This window comes from Ceratotherium simum, chromosome 10 (assembly GCF_057802395.1).
Source record: "Ceratotherium simum simum isolate JZ-2026a chromosome 10, ASM5780239v1, whole genome shotgun sequence".
NCBI classification, from domain to species: domain Eukaryota; kingdom Metazoa; phylum Chordata; class Mammalia; order Perissodactyla; family Rhinocerotidae; genus Ceratotherium; species Ceratotherium simum.
In genome coordinates this window covers 78,868,844-78,886,557 of record NC_141909.1, presented here as the reverse complement: position 1 = coordinate 78,886,557, position 17,714 = coordinate 78,868,844, and the positions used below count along the sequence as shown (strand labels likewise).

At 37.5% G+C, this 17,714-nt stretch overlaps 1 protein-coding gene across 2 annotated transcripts in view; it reads right to left on the bottom strand.

Moving 5' to 3' along the window:
• Positions 1–17,714, bottom strand: part of MIPEP (mitochondrial intermediate peptidase) — a 176,355-nt gene that overhangs the window by 146,400 nt on the left and 12,241 nt on the right. For both annotated transcript variants that reach the window (XM_087436299.1, XM_004435263.3), the window contains exons 5-9: positions 13,109–13,172; positions 8,443–8,625; positions 7,487–7,643; positions 4,183–4,231; positions 2,653–2,713 (exon numbers count right to left, since the gene is read on the bottom strand). In XM_087436299.1, coding sequence (XP_087292425.1) covers positions 2,653–2,713; positions 4,183–4,231; positions 7,487–7,643; positions 8,443–8,625; positions 13,109–13,172 — 514 coding nt within the window. The remainder of the gene's footprint in view (positions 1–2,652; positions 2,714–4,182; positions 4,232–7,486; positions 7,644–8,442; positions 8,626–13,108; positions 13,173–17,714) is intronic.

Genomic DNA, 17,714 nt, shown 5'->3' with positions numbered 1-17,714 from the left:
TTTGAAAAATTTTAAACAAGATCAGATCTGCTTTTTAGAAAAACCCCTTTGGTGGCAATTCATTCATTCGTTCATACTTCAAAATAAGTGCTGAGTACCTAATCTACGTCAACAGTGAGCTATGCACATTGCTAAGCAGTCCAAACCCAGGACGCCTTTGAAGGGAGCCAGAAGACAAGGCTAGAACACCAGTTGGGCAACTACAACTCTAATCCGGATGAGGAGTAATGATGACCTCAACCAGGGCTGTGGCATTGGGCATGGAGCGTAGAGAACACTCCTCAGGAAGAGTGCTCAGGAAGGTAGAATCCACAGGACCTGATAGCTGATTATATGGGAGGGCAGATAAGTCACCTGGGGGGCTTGTGGAATCACAGTTTGTGGGGCTCGAGATATAGTGAGTCTCATGGGGAGCTCGAGAGTTTGTATTTCTAACAGTTCCTAGGTGATGCTACGGCTTCTGGTCCAGGGAACACATTTTGAGAACCAGGTCTAGAGTTAGTCCAGGGTCTGGCTAGGGTAGCAGGGTGAATGGTAATACCATTCACCAAAACAGGGACTTCATAAGAAGATCAGCCACTTCACAAATACCTGTAGAATAACAACAAGCTATACAAAATAATCAATAAGCTATATGTCCAGGGAGGATAGTTTCAAGTCATATTAGCTTTTTAATGAATTAGCTTTTGGCAACACATTTTATTTTTTCTGTTTCTATATTTACCAAACTAAATTCTGATTTATTATTTAGTTTCCTAAGTGGACCTTCCTACCAAGCCCAAGTGTGCAGATGACTAATCCTAGTTACTTTGCCAGATACAGCTTCAACCAAAAGTTAACAAATTGACATGCTACTCTACAAACTGGTGAATTTGAGAGGATTAATCTACAGCATCCCCCTTATCTTCCCTTATCCACGGAGGATACACTCCAAGATACCCAGTGGATGCCTGAAACTGCAGATAGTACCGAACCCTATATATACTATCTTTTTTTCTATACATACATACCTATGATAAAGTTTAATTTATAAATTAGGCACAGTAAGAAATTAACAACAATAACTAATAATAAAGTGAATAATTATAGCAATATATTGTAATAGAAGTTACCATAGATCTCAGCAACCTCAGCATATGATTTTTTTTCTTTCCTTATTAAGTTGAGAACTTTTACCTTTTCACTTAAAGGAAGCACTTTACAGGTTCTCTTTGGCATGTCTGAATTGCCAGCATCACTACTCTTGCGCTTTGGAGCCATTATTAAGTAAAATAGGTGTTACTCAAAAACACAAACTCTGCGATACCACGACAATCCACCTGATAACCGAGGCGGCTACTAAGTGACTAATGGGCAGGTAGTGTGTACAGCATGGAGACTCGGGACAAAGGCATGATTCACGTCCCAGGCAGGATGGAGCCAGATAGCGAGAGATTTCATCACGCTACTCAGAACCGCTTGCAATTTAAAACTTATGAATTGTTTATTTCTGGAATTTTCCATTTAATATTTTCGGACTTTGGTTGACTGTGGGTAACTGAAACTGCAGAAAGCAAAATCGCAGATAAGGGGAGACTACTGTATTTCTTATTGGTTGTATCTGGGAAGCTAGTAAATAGCTTCTAAATCTGCAAGGCTCATTTCCCCTAAATCTTCCCTATGACTAAGGCTCTGGCAACCACCACCAAATCAAGAAATACCAACAACAGCACCTACAGAAGAATGGTGTAGACAACCCCAGCAATTCTGTAGCGCCCTTGAACCAAAGGAGAACCAGGGTCTCGATACCTGGAATCCCAACACTTTTCAGGGCACCCCAATCACCTGGGTAGCACTTTGGCCACAGGACATTTAGTCTGTACAGTAAGATCAAGTAATCATTTGATCTTATGATTGAAAAACCATTTACGTTTTTAGGATGGGGTGTACTCTGTCGGTCAATATCGATCTACTTAATTGAGCTTCATAAATTAGCAAACGAATAAGTAAATGCAATGTTAACACTGATGCTTAAAATTACCACCTGCCAGATGAATCCTCCACTGAGCCTCCTTAAAGCCTGCTTCAAATTAAGAAGTCAACTTTCTATAGAACGGAAGCAGCCTTTGCGTGAGTATATATTAACACAGATTGTGTTAATATACACTAATAGGTGTGTGTGCGTATTGTGTCAACTAACCAACAAAAATACTGGACTTCCTGGAAATGTCAGACTTGGACATATGAAATATTTCAATACTTTATTCACCAAAACCAAGGATCAGAAACAAGATTACGAATCAGAAACAGAACTATATTCACCTTCAGCATAAGAAAGTTCTAGAGTCAAAAGATAATGACCACAGGGGCCGGCCCCGTGGCGTAGCGGTTAAGTGCGTGCGCTCTGCTGCTGGTGGCCCGGGTTCGGATGCCTGGCGTGCACCGACACACTGCTTGTCAGGCCATGCAGTGGCGGTGTCCCACATAAAGTGGAGGAAGATGGGCACAGATGTTAGCCCAGGGCCAGTCTTCCTCAGCAAAAAGAGGAGGATTGGCAGATGTTAGCTCGGGGCTGATCTTCCTCCCACACCAAAAAAAAAAAGCTAAAAAAAAAGATAATGACCTCAGCTGATAGACTGTATATAATAAAAATATTCCAACATTGTCACTTACAGAATTTTGAGGATTTAGTTTCATTTTCATCCCTCGTATCATCTCAAAATCTTTTATAGTTCTGTAAAACAGGTTCATCGTTAATTGCTAGGACAAAATTTTAATGATTACATTATTAAAAAAAAAACTAGTTTGCTTATGCTACTTTCCAATATTCATGATAAAATTAGAAGTAATTTGTAGTGCAAAAGTAAGCCAACATTAATCCAAATTTTACATGTGTTAGAAGACAGCAGTATATACATCAATAAATTACTGCAATTTTGACCTTACAAAGCATCTCAGCACACATATGTCTTGAAAGTATCAAAGCTTGGAAAAACTACCAATGTTACAGAAACATGCAAAGCATTAATCAGCAAACTTTAAATCACTACTCTTTGCTATACCTTAAAAAGGTAAGAGACTAATGTTTTACATTCTATAAAAGAATATTAACAAAGAATATATTAAGACTGCTATTCATAATTCTTCCCCTACAGAAAAACTCTAGCAGGCAATAATCAAATATGTGCTTAATATTTGTAGAATATGAAATTTCTGTTAGAATTAACTTTTATTTATAATTATAAAAATCTAAAGATGTTTGCTCAAAATATAATCTATAGCAACGCTACACACACGTGAAGAAAGAATACTAACACTTAACTAAGTAGAATAAATTCTCAAATAATTGCATAATTAACACTTCCTCTTTATTACATCAAAGCCACAATGGTTCATTAGGTTAAAAGAAAATTTTAGAATTTATAAATATAATCCAAATTAGAGAGGACTGGGTTCTAAGGCATGAGTTTATAATAGAAAACGGAAATTTGAGCTAAAATTTAACATGTTGGTATAGTCAAAAAGGCATGAAATTTTAGACAGCACTGTAAGAAAGAAATGAGAACATCACCCTCTTTTACAAGCCACGACATGCCTCCTCCCGGAATCCTAGGTGTCAGAAGGCGACAGGGGCACTGCCCTCAGCAAAGCTCTACAGAGTACGAGTGAAGGACAGTGACAGGGTCCAAGAGAGGGGCAGTGGGACAGGAAAGGCGGGAACATGACACAGGGATGCACTATAGAGAGGGAAACACTGCAGCTTGAAGTTACAAAGGCCGAGGCAGAGCACTCTTCAAATCAAAAACACAGATAATTTACCACATCCATGAGCCGCCTATACTTAGGCCAAAAGAAGAGAAATACTACTTTATGAACTTGTTATAAAATTGATGGTACAAGGTAAAATATATAATTCCAAAAAAGTTTGGAAACATCTTTTAATTACAGATCACCTAAAGTAAATTAATTGGTTAATGGGGGGGACGGCCTACGTTTTCAAGACTGTCACCTTAGGAAGACAAGTCCGTTCCTTCAAAGTGTACCTCATAGTTAATTTATTCTCTGATTGAACAGTCCACAGATGTGACCCAATATTCTAACATTTATATTCTTAATAGATCACTTCCTAATTTTTTATAAATCAAGTCTTTTTTTAAAAAAAACTAAATGACATATACTCTGAAGAGTAGAATAAAAACTAACCTTTCAGAAAGTTTGTCAGATAGTTTCTCAAGGAACTCCATGACAGTCTCTAAAAATGAAATCCAAAAGAAAATATCTTTAATTACATAAAATAAAATGAACATATCTGTTAAAATTATAACGTGATGATCATGATCTCTACTCTATAATGCCCTTAAAATGAAGATTTTCAAAGGGAAGCAGGGTTGCTAACATATACTAGGCATATAATAAATATTTCTAGATGATGATGATCTCTTTATCAGAAAAACAAATTAAACTGACATAGTAATAATCCAAAACCTTAGATTATACCCCAAAATGAGTAGAGTTAATGGGAGGCTAAAGAAAAGAATTCAAAATTTCAATCTGTTTCTATCTTGTCATATGTGTAAGAGAAAAAAATAAGTTTCTTAGACATGTCTAATTTTTTATGAGTTTTAAAGAGACAGCTAGACTCTCATTTGTTCATAAAAATCAGTACAATTTAGAAGTATGATTCACTGAAAATTAGATTTTAAAAATCAGTGTTTTCCTGGGTAACTATTTTATTTTTATATACAGCTGCAGAATAATCTATTCAGGATCAATACCAAAAGAAAATATTGCAAAATTAGAACACTAAAAATTTAAGCTCTGTTAGAATTTTTTTAAGTACTTAAAATACTTCAGCTGTAAGTCATTATATTTTAAAAACCCATAAAGGCAACTTACTGGAATTACCATTATTTCCCATGATAGGAAATTTTTCATGTGTACTTTTGAATTTAGCACTTTTTGCCATTGATTTATATGTATAGAGCTCTCATATGTATTTTAGAGTTTGCCACAAACACTGTTTTTATATTTTCCAGATGATCTTTTATATGGTTTTAAGTTTCTTGCCCTGTTCAATTTAAGTTGTCTCCTTTCTGAGTAAAATAAAAGGCTGAGAAAAGGATGGAGGTCAACCTAAACCAAGAAACCATGAGGCTTCTTGCCACTGCCAACACTTAACAAGCCTCGTATATAGTCATCCTAAAAACACTGCCTCATGTTCCATGTTAGATGGTATTAGGAAGTTTAGAAAAAAACTGTTCGCATGCTCGGCTCTGGCGGCCCAGGGTTTGCAGGTTCGGATCCTGGACGTGGACACACATACCACTTATCAAGCCACGCTGTGGCAGGCGTCCCACATATAAAGCAGAGGAAGATGGGCATGGACATTAACCCAGGGCCAATCTTCTTCAGCAAAAAGAGGATTGGCAACAGATGTTAGCTCAGTGCTAACCTTCCTTACCGGAAAAAAAAAAAAAGTCTTATTTCAGGATATCATACCAGCTGCCATAAAGAACAAATGACAGCTGTTTTTATAAATCTCTGAGTATGCTTTTTATTTATAAATAACTATTTTTTACTAACTTTTCACCCATTTTGTTTGTCAAGTATCTTATATATGAAAAATCTACCTCAATTAATCCATCTGGAAAATGTCATATTAAAAAGAGTGAGTTTGGGGCTGGCCCCATGGTGTAGTGGTTTCACTCAGCATGCTCTGCTTCGGCGGCCCGGAGTTCATGGGTTCAGATCCCAGGCGCGGACCTACGCCACTCATCAGCCATGCTGTGGCAGCGACCCACATACAAAATAGAGGAAGCCTGGCACAGATGTTAGCTCAGGGCTAATCTTCCTCAAGCCAAAAAGAAAGAGGAAGATTGGCAACAGATGTTAGCTCAGGCGAATCTTTCTCAGCAAAAAAAAAAAAAAAGAGTTTGAAACTCCCTGAAAGCAAATAAACACCTCAGTGGAAAATTATTTCTAATTCCCCTGTCCCATGAATGCCCACCTGACCTTTGACTTTTATCTATCCCCTTCCTTACCTTCCTTCTCTCTGCTGAAAGCTCACTATTCCTTCCCTGTGCATCTCAAGTTTCTCTTCCCTCGCAAAACCTTCAACAGCCACATAAGCATCTGATAAGCTTCACGAACTCCTAAAATCCTATGGCATTGTTTTGTCTATATATATATATTTTATGTATATTAAAAATATATGTAAAATAATACATTATTATATCAATCTGCTGACAACAGTGATTACAGAATAACATACAAAATGTTTTTATAATATATATATATTACATATATAAAATATAATATCTATTTAGGAGCTAAATTGCGTGAAACAAATTGTAAGTACTAAAAGGGTTCAGAGACAAGGGAGCCCAAGGGAAATGCAAGAGTTTAACAGGCTTCCTGAAAGAGGTGGGTTTTGAGCAGAGCTCTGAAAAGTTGTATAGGATTTTAACAAACAGATTTGGAAGGGGGAGCTCTTCCCCGTGCAGGAAACAACATGAGCAAAGGAACAAGTGTGATGTGCCTACGGTTTAATAGAGAGCCTTGACAGGTCAAAGGAAACGGTTGTTGACAAAAGAGTGAGAAATAAGATAAGGTGGATTTTAGAAAACTTTGGAGAAGACAGGAACATACTAGAGAGAGAAAGGATAAACATGGAAGAAATAAAGACAGGAGAGAATAAAAGATGTGATCTTCCTCCATGCAGAGCTCATTTCCAGTGCTCCCCCATCTGTGAAAGGCATGTCCATCCAGATGCACAACCAGAAACCAAGGGTGTCCATCACTCTGTCTCCTCCTCCCTCTCAACCTACCACCAAGGCTTGTAACTTCAACCTCTAAAATATATCTTGAATCTGAACAGCTCTACCATCACAATCACCCTGCTCCTGACTCTAAACTATAACTGTAATTTAACAAACGCCTTCAAAAAACTTACTACATGCGTTTATATTATTGTATAACATTTTCTCTTATACATTATAAATCATAAAGAACTCAACAGAGCACAAGGCAAACATCACAGATCCAAGGAAAGATGCTTTTTCCCCCCACCTAGCACAAACCTTCCCAAGCAGTGCACTTCTCTTTGAAAGAGAAGGTTTATGGAACTATGTGTATTTATATGACCTAGCCTATATTTAACCCTGATTTCAGCAGAAATATTGATCTTTCATCCTCTCTCACACTAATTCTAACCATTTTGGTCAGATTGAGCGTAGAAACTAGTTGCATTAAAATGAAAGTAATTTAAATTAGCATCAATGAAAATTTAAGTATAACTTACTCAACATGTACATGAAATAAAATAGCTTGGGTGGACAGAATATATTCCAAATTATCAGTTCTATTTAAAAATATAAAGAGGTAGAAAATTGCAATAAATGGTTCTTTGAGCATAGTAAAAATAGAACACATTTATAATATTTAAAATCAGAAGGTCAGTTCCATAAAAATCCTATTTTGCCCTTAAAAGTTGGAGCAACAAGCTTACCTGGATTTTTAGCTATTGTTCCTTGGAGAGCTCTGTGGGAATATGTGGAATATCCTACTAACTTTGCCAGAAGATCTCTGTTGCTGAGCAATTCTTCTAAACATTTCAACTGATCAGCATTGGGATAAAGAAAGATTTTATAAGCGGCTTCTCGCACCTATATTTAAAAAGTAAATGGTGAAAGATATAAATACCATGATACGAAGTCCTATGCAATAATAATATAAGCTAACTCTCACCACTTTATTCTGCAGGTGATCATTGCCTTAGAAATAAAATGATGGTTTACACAAGGTACATAAAGCTCTTAGATTCATAAACTAGTATGGGATACAACAACATACTTGACTGGAGTTCTCTGTTGTAGGGTATGGTGGGACAAGATTATACCCAGTGCATGTGCCAGAAGGTATAAAGGTGCCATAAAGCACCTCCAACTGGATGAAGAGAAGACTACACGCATTAAAATCTGAGTAGTCTAGACTGTCAATTATTGCTGCTATTTATCATACTTTAAAAATGAGGAGGGTCGGTCGGCCCCGTGGCTTAGCGGTTAAGTGCGTGGTGCTCCACTGCTGGCGGCCCGGGTTCGGATCCCGGGCGCGCACCAATGCACCGCTTCTCTGGCCGTGCTGAGGCCGCGTCCCACATACAGCAACTAGAAGGATGTGCAACTATGACATACAACTATCTGCTGGGGCTTTGGGGACAAAATAAATAAATAAATAAATAAATAAATAAAATAAAAATGAGGAGTTCTTTATGAGACATAAATAATTAAACCATTTTCATCTTTCAAAGCATTTATGGACTTAATAATCCCACAGTTAAATTTTTAGGGCTTAGTAACACTAAAATACCTTTAAAGGTATGATTATAATATCACTGAATTTTGGTTAAAACAGCAGTAACACACAGATGGGACCTGAACTATACAGAGAACAGAACACACATACCAAGTCATCTGGTGCTTCTGCATGCAGACCATCAATTACTACATGATCTCCAGTGAGTATAAAGTTACGATGAATGTGTGCTGGTAAAAGACGCTTCTCAATCTTGTTGGGAGAGTTGGTTCCCATAAGAAATGTACTACTCAAATCCAAGATTTTAACATTCAGGTCCACTGCTCTTTTACGCTACATGTGGGAGGAGTAAAAGTTATTTAAAGGCATTTACAGGAATATTTCACAACTAATTTAAGAGACAGTCTATAAAGATGGCAAATCAACATATATAGTTGAATTATAATTTAATAAGACATTAAAAGTATTAAAATGAATATTGAATATATTGTCATAAACGTATAATATATAACATACTATAAATAAGTAAATTCTATTTTGATAGATATTTAATTTGATAATATTTAATAAACCAAAAGATTATCCTTTTGGTTTTATAGTGTTTCTTTGCTTTAAGATTTATATAACTTCTAGAGCTCTATTTTATGTCTAGGTTATGTAACTTTTTATATAATCTCTGAAGTTAACAACATTAGGAAGTGCAGAATCCTCTCAAATCCCCCCAAAGACCTCTTCTTTAAGTGAGTCAGAGAATAGTGGGCTAGTTGAATCTAGTCAATATGATGCTTGAAAGTATTTTTAGACTAAAAAAATTAAGTATTTGAAGGGGAGATGAGAAAATATACTGAGTCTTATGCAGGCTGCCCAGGAGGGGCGAGCTTTGGACTCTGCGGTGGGGCGATCCCTGAGGGTCTGATGCTGCATGCTGTCTGCGGGCAGGGCTCCCAGGGCAAGGAGAATACCCTCCTCATTCCTGAAGGTGATTCTGGGCAGGGCATCCCAGCCTCCACCACAGCTGCAGAATTTCTAAGTTTGGGGATTTATTTTTTTAATAAACGATCCACCTGTGTTCAAGAGTCATGTTTACTTTTCCAGAAGGCTAAACATCTAATACATATATATTACTCAAACTTACTAATTTTTACCCACTTAGTTTGTTGAGGAGTGTTAAAGTATGCTGATAAAATTATGAATTGGCCCCCCCCAAAATCTATATATATATATACGTACATATACACTCAGTCTTAGAAGATTAGACTAAAAGAGTAGAGGGAAAGGAAAGTAACTAATACAATTCTTCCCAAGACTGTAGTGGACATCCAAAAGGGGGAGATGCACTTTACAAGTTCTGATTTTGCATATACTGAGTAGCTATAACACGACAGCAGGGAGTGGTGAGAACTGGACCAGAACCCGCAGGGCAGGACCCCATCTTCCTGCTCCATGCCTGGCACCTGCTGGGCCCTGGGAGAGTCACTGATGATGACGTGGGTGGTGCTGGCACACCCAGTGGGTTTTATCTTGCAGTCACACCTTTAGGACACACAATCTCCTGAGAAAACTCGTATTATCAAAGCGGGTGCCACAAGCATTTCAGATGAAACATCAACTATAGTCCACAAAATTAGGTCTACTGGAAGATGAGGGGTGAATTTTCAGTTATCCGTTACTAGAAAACCAGGTAGGCGTCTGGACCTGGACTCATGATAGGCTTCAGGTGAAGCCACATGCAAATCTTTCTGGGAAGGGGGTCAATAGCTGTTAACAGATTCTATACTATGACCCTAAAAAATGATAAAGCAGCATTAATATTTTTTAAAAGATAAATAGATAAGATGCAGATGTACACTTGATAAGATGTTGAAGAAAATTAACTGTATTAATAACCAAAAATGTTTCAATATAGAAAATGCAAACTTCCTGGGAAAAATTAGTTTTTAGAGTCTTGATAGTACAGATTTCTCTTTTTGCCTATTTTGTTTCTGATATGGCCATTTATCACCACCCAATGGTAACTAGTGGAATAACAAAAAAGGTGAAAGATACCTGGAAATTACACTATAGTTTCAAAAATTTTCCCCAAAGTCTTTACTATGAAAAAAAGGGATAAAATTAATTACTTCAAAGAATTTGTCACCTGTTAAAATCTCCAGAAAATTTTAAACTGGGTTTATTTCCTGCCTGCACCAATCTGCTAGGCATATCATTTCATCATTCTGACATAATTAAACACGCAGTACTCTGAACTCTAAGAATTCTATGAAATTGTTCTATGAAATTGTTGTGAATTATTAAATGACTGCTAAAAAACACATACTTCCATTAATTTTAAACTTTTAAGTTATATTCATGAGAACTTAAAAATAAGAAATAACCTATAGAAAAAATATAGACCTTTACACTTGTAGATTATGTTGGTGGGTTTATTTCAAGATCTCTGTTTTAAAGAGTGTAACATGTCTTCCTTTTATCCTGTCCTATTGGAGCACCTTTGAGAACAGACAGGGAAGTTACAAGAGAGGAATTTAGCAGGTTGACTTCACTTGCATCTTTAATACTCTTGGGTCCCCAGGGAGTTACTTGCTAGAAGGGAAGCTATCCTCGTAAGAACATTCATTTAGATAAAAGCAACAAGGTCAACGCTGGTGAAACTGTCCCTGACTTGACACATACTGCTTTTTAGTAAAGTTTCAAAAACATCTTTCAGGAGGATTATATAAAATAATAAAACTATTCATCTAGATTCTCTCTTAGCAACCTTCCTCCTGAAGATATCAAACGATTAATATCAGCCATCATTATTATGATTAATCATACATTCATTCAATATTTAACTGAGTCCAAAACTAGAAAAAACATGATCTGCACTCTCTGTCCTTGAGAAGCCTATAATTTAGATAAGCGATGCAATAATAATAACAACAACAACTTCAATAAAAGGCAGTTAAAGATAAATGCCATATACGTGCAATAAGTAAAATGTGAGTTCAGATGAATACAAAATTCCACCTGGTGGACTGATAAAGCTTCCCAGACACCATGGCCTGAAGATGAAAGCCTTAATGGGGGTTTCAGGCAGGCACACCTGGTGACCAGACAGAGGAGGACAGTGTAATGAGTTACACCTGGCACAGGGAGCGCTGGGAAAGTACTGCCATGTGAATTCTTGTTACATATTAACTGCTATTTATACTTTTGCAATAGACGATTCAAAGTCACTGAAAGGTTCTGGGCAGGAGAGTAACAATCAAATCAATGCTTTAATGTTCACAGACAGGTTAGACTGACCAGCAGAAACCTGCAGGCAGGACTAGCTGAGCAGGCTCTGGAGTCTGTCGGGCATATGTAACAGCCTCCACCTACTAGCTCTGTGACCTTGGGTAAATCACAGAACCTCTAGGTGCCTCAGTTTCTTCATCTATAAAACAGGGATAATAGGAGTACCAGCCTCAAAGTTGTTATGAAGATCTGATGAGAAATATATGCTTTAAATAGCAAATGCTTAAGTGCTGTTAATTATAATGAGTGTCAGAAAGACAAAGACCTTTAGGACAGCCCAGGTGTCTGGTGATAAGGGTCGAGATGAACTGCTTTTGGAGATGCAGAAACAATCCAAGGACTTGGTCACTAATTTAGATATGAAAGTATTGGGAATGGAAAAAATGCAAACTGACTCCAAAATTTTATCTGGGTGACTGAGAGAATAGTGGTATCATTGATACAGAGAAGTATTAATCAAGAACTGGCGTGGAGAGGGGCAGATGTGTCCATTTTAAGCAATGTGAGTTTACAGCAGAGCCTGGCAGCCTCATGGACTGCCGGGAAGGCATGCCCAGGCTCAGGGTCAGCCCAGGAGTCTTGTGCTGAGCCCTTAAAGCCACATAAGCACATCAAGGTGTGAGCAGCTTCAGCACTACTCAAACCCAGCATCAATCAAAATGATATTATCTATTGTAAGTGACATACACCCCCAAGACCCGGCCCTCTACTTTCCAAGATACTCTGATAAACTAATCTCTTAATAGGTAACTGGCTTTATACTATATTAGGAGAAACACATTTATCTATTAAAAAAAAAAAAAAGGATAACCATAATAGTCTAGACTATAGGCAAGTAGGGGAGATACTGTGGAGCAGACAGATCTTTCAGTGATGGTCGAGTCACCCCCATTGTTCCAACCCTGAGCTTAATATTGAAACGAGGCACTCAGTTTCTTAGGATGTTATGTTCTAGAAAGAACAGTGGCCAGAATTAGAAGTCCTGGAAACTAAGGATGGGAACTTGAACAAACCCCTTTGCCTTACGTCCACATCTGTAAAACAAGGGGTCTGGACAATGTATAAGATCCCTCCCACCACAGTTTAAACACTGTATAACCCACGCTTACTGCTTCCAGAACAAAACTGTGTGGAGCTGTCAAAGACACTGTTAATGTGAGTAAACACGCTTCTGTAAAGGTCTTAATGATAGTAGTCCCTGTACTGCCACTTCCAGACCTGAATCCTCAATGGCATCAGCTTTCCTGCTCTCGTGCCTGCCCTTCCTGATACTGCCCATCTCACCCTAATTCCACGACATCTAAAACACCCAACTGTCTCAAGTAATTTCTTAATTCTGAATTATCATGGATGATAGGCCAACTTCTAGGGGAGCACTATACATTCAAATACAACCTATGGAAGAATTTCATAATATAAACAACCCAAGAGTTTTTATAATATGCAAATTCAAGCAATATACAAGGACTGGAGCAACAAAGATGCCAATTAAATATTAGCAAAACAAGAGGAGTCAAAACAGAGAGGCAAGATTTACCTTTTCTTTGTCTAGATGGATTCCGCTGATTTCAAAATCAAACATAAACAGTTCGGCCACTCGCCTAGAAATAAAATGCGGCCCAGGTTATAAGAGGTAATAACAATTGTTAACAAAAATCAGTTTTTGGTTAAATAAATTGGTCTTTTTTAACATTACTGCCAAAAAACCAGATGTTTCAACACACACACACACACAGATAATCTGTTTGAAACCAGGAGCGTAACCTCTTAGAAGTGAAGCACAGCAGCCAGCTGACTGGCGGGGTGTTCAGCTCTCCTACGGATGACCAGGTGCCATAACATCATGCTCACTGTACAATAACCCTTAAATCGAACCAAAAGAATGACGATTACTCCAATGAGGCCAAATTTGTCTCCTGCTTTTTTCCAAAGGAGGTGTACATCTTTTCAACTATGCAGCTGCCTTTCCTTCAAAAAATATCTGCTGCCTACTATATGCAATGTTCCAAATAAGTACTTGTGGGACAGAGACATGCTGCCTGTTGCAACAGGTAAGCCTGTACATGTGTAACTATAATAGATTTTATATCTAGCATATTTATTTATATTACTTATTTATATTTAGCATATTTATATTTAACAGAACTATACTCTAAGCTTCTTGTGAGTAAAGATTTCTGTATGTTCCATAAGGCATGGTCCCATAAGGGGATAAACACTTTTTGAATGAATGAATACAATACAAGACATAAACAGGAACCAGCCCTGATGGCCTAGCAGTTAAAGTTTGGCACGCTCTGCTTCGGCAGCCCTGGTTCAGTTCCCGGGTGCAGAACCACACCACCGTCTGTCAGTAGCCATGCTCTGGTGGCGGGTCACGTAGAAGAACTTAATAACTATACACAACTACGTACTAGGGCTTTGGAGGGGGTGCGGGGAGAAGGAAGATCGGCAACAAACGTTAGCTTAGGGTAAATCTCCCCCTGCGAAAAACAAAGATATAAACACGGGTACAAATAAAGTGTCTGGAGACTTCGAAGAAGACCATCAATAATACCCTTTGACATATCAGCAGTACTTAAAACATCACCTTTTATTCCCACATCACTATTAAAAAGCAAGCTCTTTATCAGCTTCAAGCCACCATCCTCTTCCCCTTGTGCTTAATTTGCTTAAGACCTGTGAAGGAAGATTCCTCACTACTTCAAGAATTAGTACTAGTATGCTTTGTAAAGATCAACATTTTTTTTTTTTGCAAGGAAGTTCAGCCCTGTGCTAACATCTGCCAATCCTCCTCCTTTTTTTTTTTTTTGCTGAGGAAGACTGGCCCTGGGCTAACATCCATGCCCATCTTCCTCCACTTTATATGGGACGCCACCACAGCATGGCTTGACAAGCGGTGCGTCGGTGAGCGCCCCCGGATCCAAACCGGCGAACCCCGGGCCACCGCAGCAGAGCGCATGCACTTAACCGCTTGCGCCACCAGGCCAGCCCCTAAAGATCAACATTTTTTAATGATCATAAAATGCATCTGCAAACTTAACAACAGGTCCCAACTCCCTAACCTCTCCCTGATGTAACAATTTAATCAGAACAATAAACAACAACCACAATGAAAGCATTCTGGATAACAGTTCTTCAACTCCATTAGAGTGAAAAAACCTGGTCCAGGAGATAATAGTCTAACATCACTCATAAATAAGTATGACTGATAAATATTGGGGGATCAGGAAACAAGAGTATATCTCACAGAACTTATGTTAGTATTACTAAAATGTAAGATATAATTGCCTATCACTTATTTATTGGCATATGAAAATTGCTCAATAAATGGCAGCTAATTACTTGTTGGTAAGGAGGAGGAAGATTAGAAAGAAATAGTGCAGTCAACCAAAATGACCCCTTCTCTCCTTCCCTACTACCACCATCCTAGTTCAGGCTGCTATCACCCGGGCCCTGACACACTGTAAGCACCCACAACCGGCCGCCGTGCCTCCAGTGCTCCACCCCTGCAGGATGATCTTTCTCAGCATCACAAGTCCTTGGCATGACTCACCTGGCACCTCATGAAATGCCCTGTCTTCCACGTTGAGGTCTCTGAATACCATCCTCCCCACCAACCAAATTAGGGGCCTGTGCTATGAGCTCCAACAGCATTTGTGATCTTCACTTAACAAACTTAATTAAAAGACAAATACATGTTGGGTAAACACAGAATTTTTGAAAAGGTTGTGTTGAAGCCATAGGATGGAAAGTTGTGGTCGGAGCCCTTCATTGTACTGGGTTATAAATGCTTTATTTGATGTTTAAGTATAGTAAGTAAAGAGGGAACAAAAAATAGCTTCAACCAATGTTTAAATGTCAATGTATGTATTGCAGAACATGAAAAACAATTATGATTAGCTTTTTGTGTAAGAGCTTATTCCTTTATTCATAGAGTACAAACTTGTGAAAGCTACCATGATAATTACTTATTTATTTCAACTCCATCCAAATCCCAATAATTAAAAACATGAAACCATCTATACTTGGACAATTTTTCAAAGGCCTTCTGCATGAGATTTTCAGTTTTTCTTCCAACTAGTAGCAGCTTCTTAGAATATTAAATTCTTTGATGTTGTGCCGGAAGCTGAGTCTCTTGGCTAACCAGAATTGTTTTCTTTCCAATCCCACTGCATGCTTGGAACCAATTTCCAGTGTAACACATCTTTCTGTCAATAATATTTTTTTTAAAAATCTACTTTTCTTCTGGAATTAAGTTATTCAAATATTTGATCTACTCTCCTGCCTTTCCTTGAATTTTCATAATGGATATATTTATCTTCCTGATTATTGTACCAATATACCCTGAATGAACAGAATTAAAGTTCTTCTAAAATTCTGAAAACTCAATAGACCACATTAATAATTTAGTCATATACTTCTTTCTTAAATAATGTAAAGTGCCTCACTCAAGCCCCTAAACTGTCCCCATTATCTCCACCTCACACTGATCTCCTTCCTAAACAGTCAACCCAAAAAGCATACCACTCTCTTTTCTAGCAAAGGTATCTTCTGTTTGTTTTAACAAAAGAAAAGAAAGACAGCAAGGGTTGATAAATTGGGGATGGGAATTTATTGTATAATATGTTTATTATATAATAAAGGCTTACTGTGTAACAGCTTTACTGTAGAAATATATGAAAAAATTAAAATCACTAATCCCACCAAAGATAACCACTATTAAAATTCTTGTATTTCCTTCCAATCTACTTCATTTTTTTTAAGGCTATGAAGAGGAGGTCTAATTAAATAGATAAGGTTAGAGAAATCGGCACAGTGCCCAGCATAGTAGGTACCTGAAAAATGTTTGCTGAGTTTCTGAACAGACATAAGGGGCACTAAATTGATTCCTTCACTCTTAAACATCCATTGCCCCAGGAGGCCAGGTTGTGGCGGGGGGGAGTGGGGGGGGGTGTGTGTGTGGACCACACGACACACGACACCCAACGGGACCCCTGTCCTGAGAAGCACAGGCTGAGGCAGCATCTTTGGTCTCATGAAAATACTGTCTTGGGGGCAACTAACTTTTGGCTAACATCAACAACAATAAAGACCTTCTCCTGGCTTCTATCCAATCTACTTTCAATATGTTATACTACTTATTTAGAATAACTGGGACTTGACAACATAGGCTTTAGTATCTTGTTTTTCTTATAAAATTATATCACAAACATTGAACATTTCTCTATATCTTCATATTCTTCAAAAACATGGTTTTTAATGTTGATATTGTGTTTCATCATATGGACTAAAAATGCTTTCATTTTTCCCACTCCAGTAAACTATGCTATGATTAAAATCCTTATTACATACATCTTTTTATCCTTGTTTATTTCCTTAGGATAAATTCCAAGAAATTACATTGATCAAAAAGTATGCACATTGATATATAGTACCAAATTGTCATCTATAAAGATTTATCAGTTTACCTTAACTAGAGAGGACCCATTACCTCAAACCATCAAAACACTAATCTTACTGTTTCAACCTCATCACTTGATGGGCTCTTGGCTTTGTGTTATCTTCTTTAATGGTGGTAGGTCCTATTTACTGAATGACTACTATGTGCTGGATAATGACAAAGCATTTTACATTAATTATTTCATTGAGACCTCTAAATAATCCTATGCAGTACTTTTTTATTCTCCTCTTACAGAGGGGAAAACCAAGGTGTGGAGAGCTATGGAGCCAATATCCACCGGACACAGTCTAATGCTAGAGGCCACATCTCCAGCCACCACTTTACACACAAAATAAATATTCTTTATTTTGTGAAATGAGAGTTTCACAAAAAGAATCCTTTACCCATTCTTCTACAGAGGGTTCATTTTTTCCTTTTTTTAATAATTTGTAAGGCCTCTTAACATAGTAAATACATTAATCCTTTATCATGTAAGTAACATTTGTGTATTCTTACTTTGAATGTGGAAAGGTTTTGGCATACCAAAGTTTGCAGTTTTTATATAATCAAATCAGAATCTTTTCTTTTGTGGTCTGACTTTAATATTATGCTAAGAAAGACCTTCCAAATTCCAAGATTATTAGTACTCTTATGATTTTTTTTTTTAAATATTTACATCTTTAATTGACCTACTTTTTCC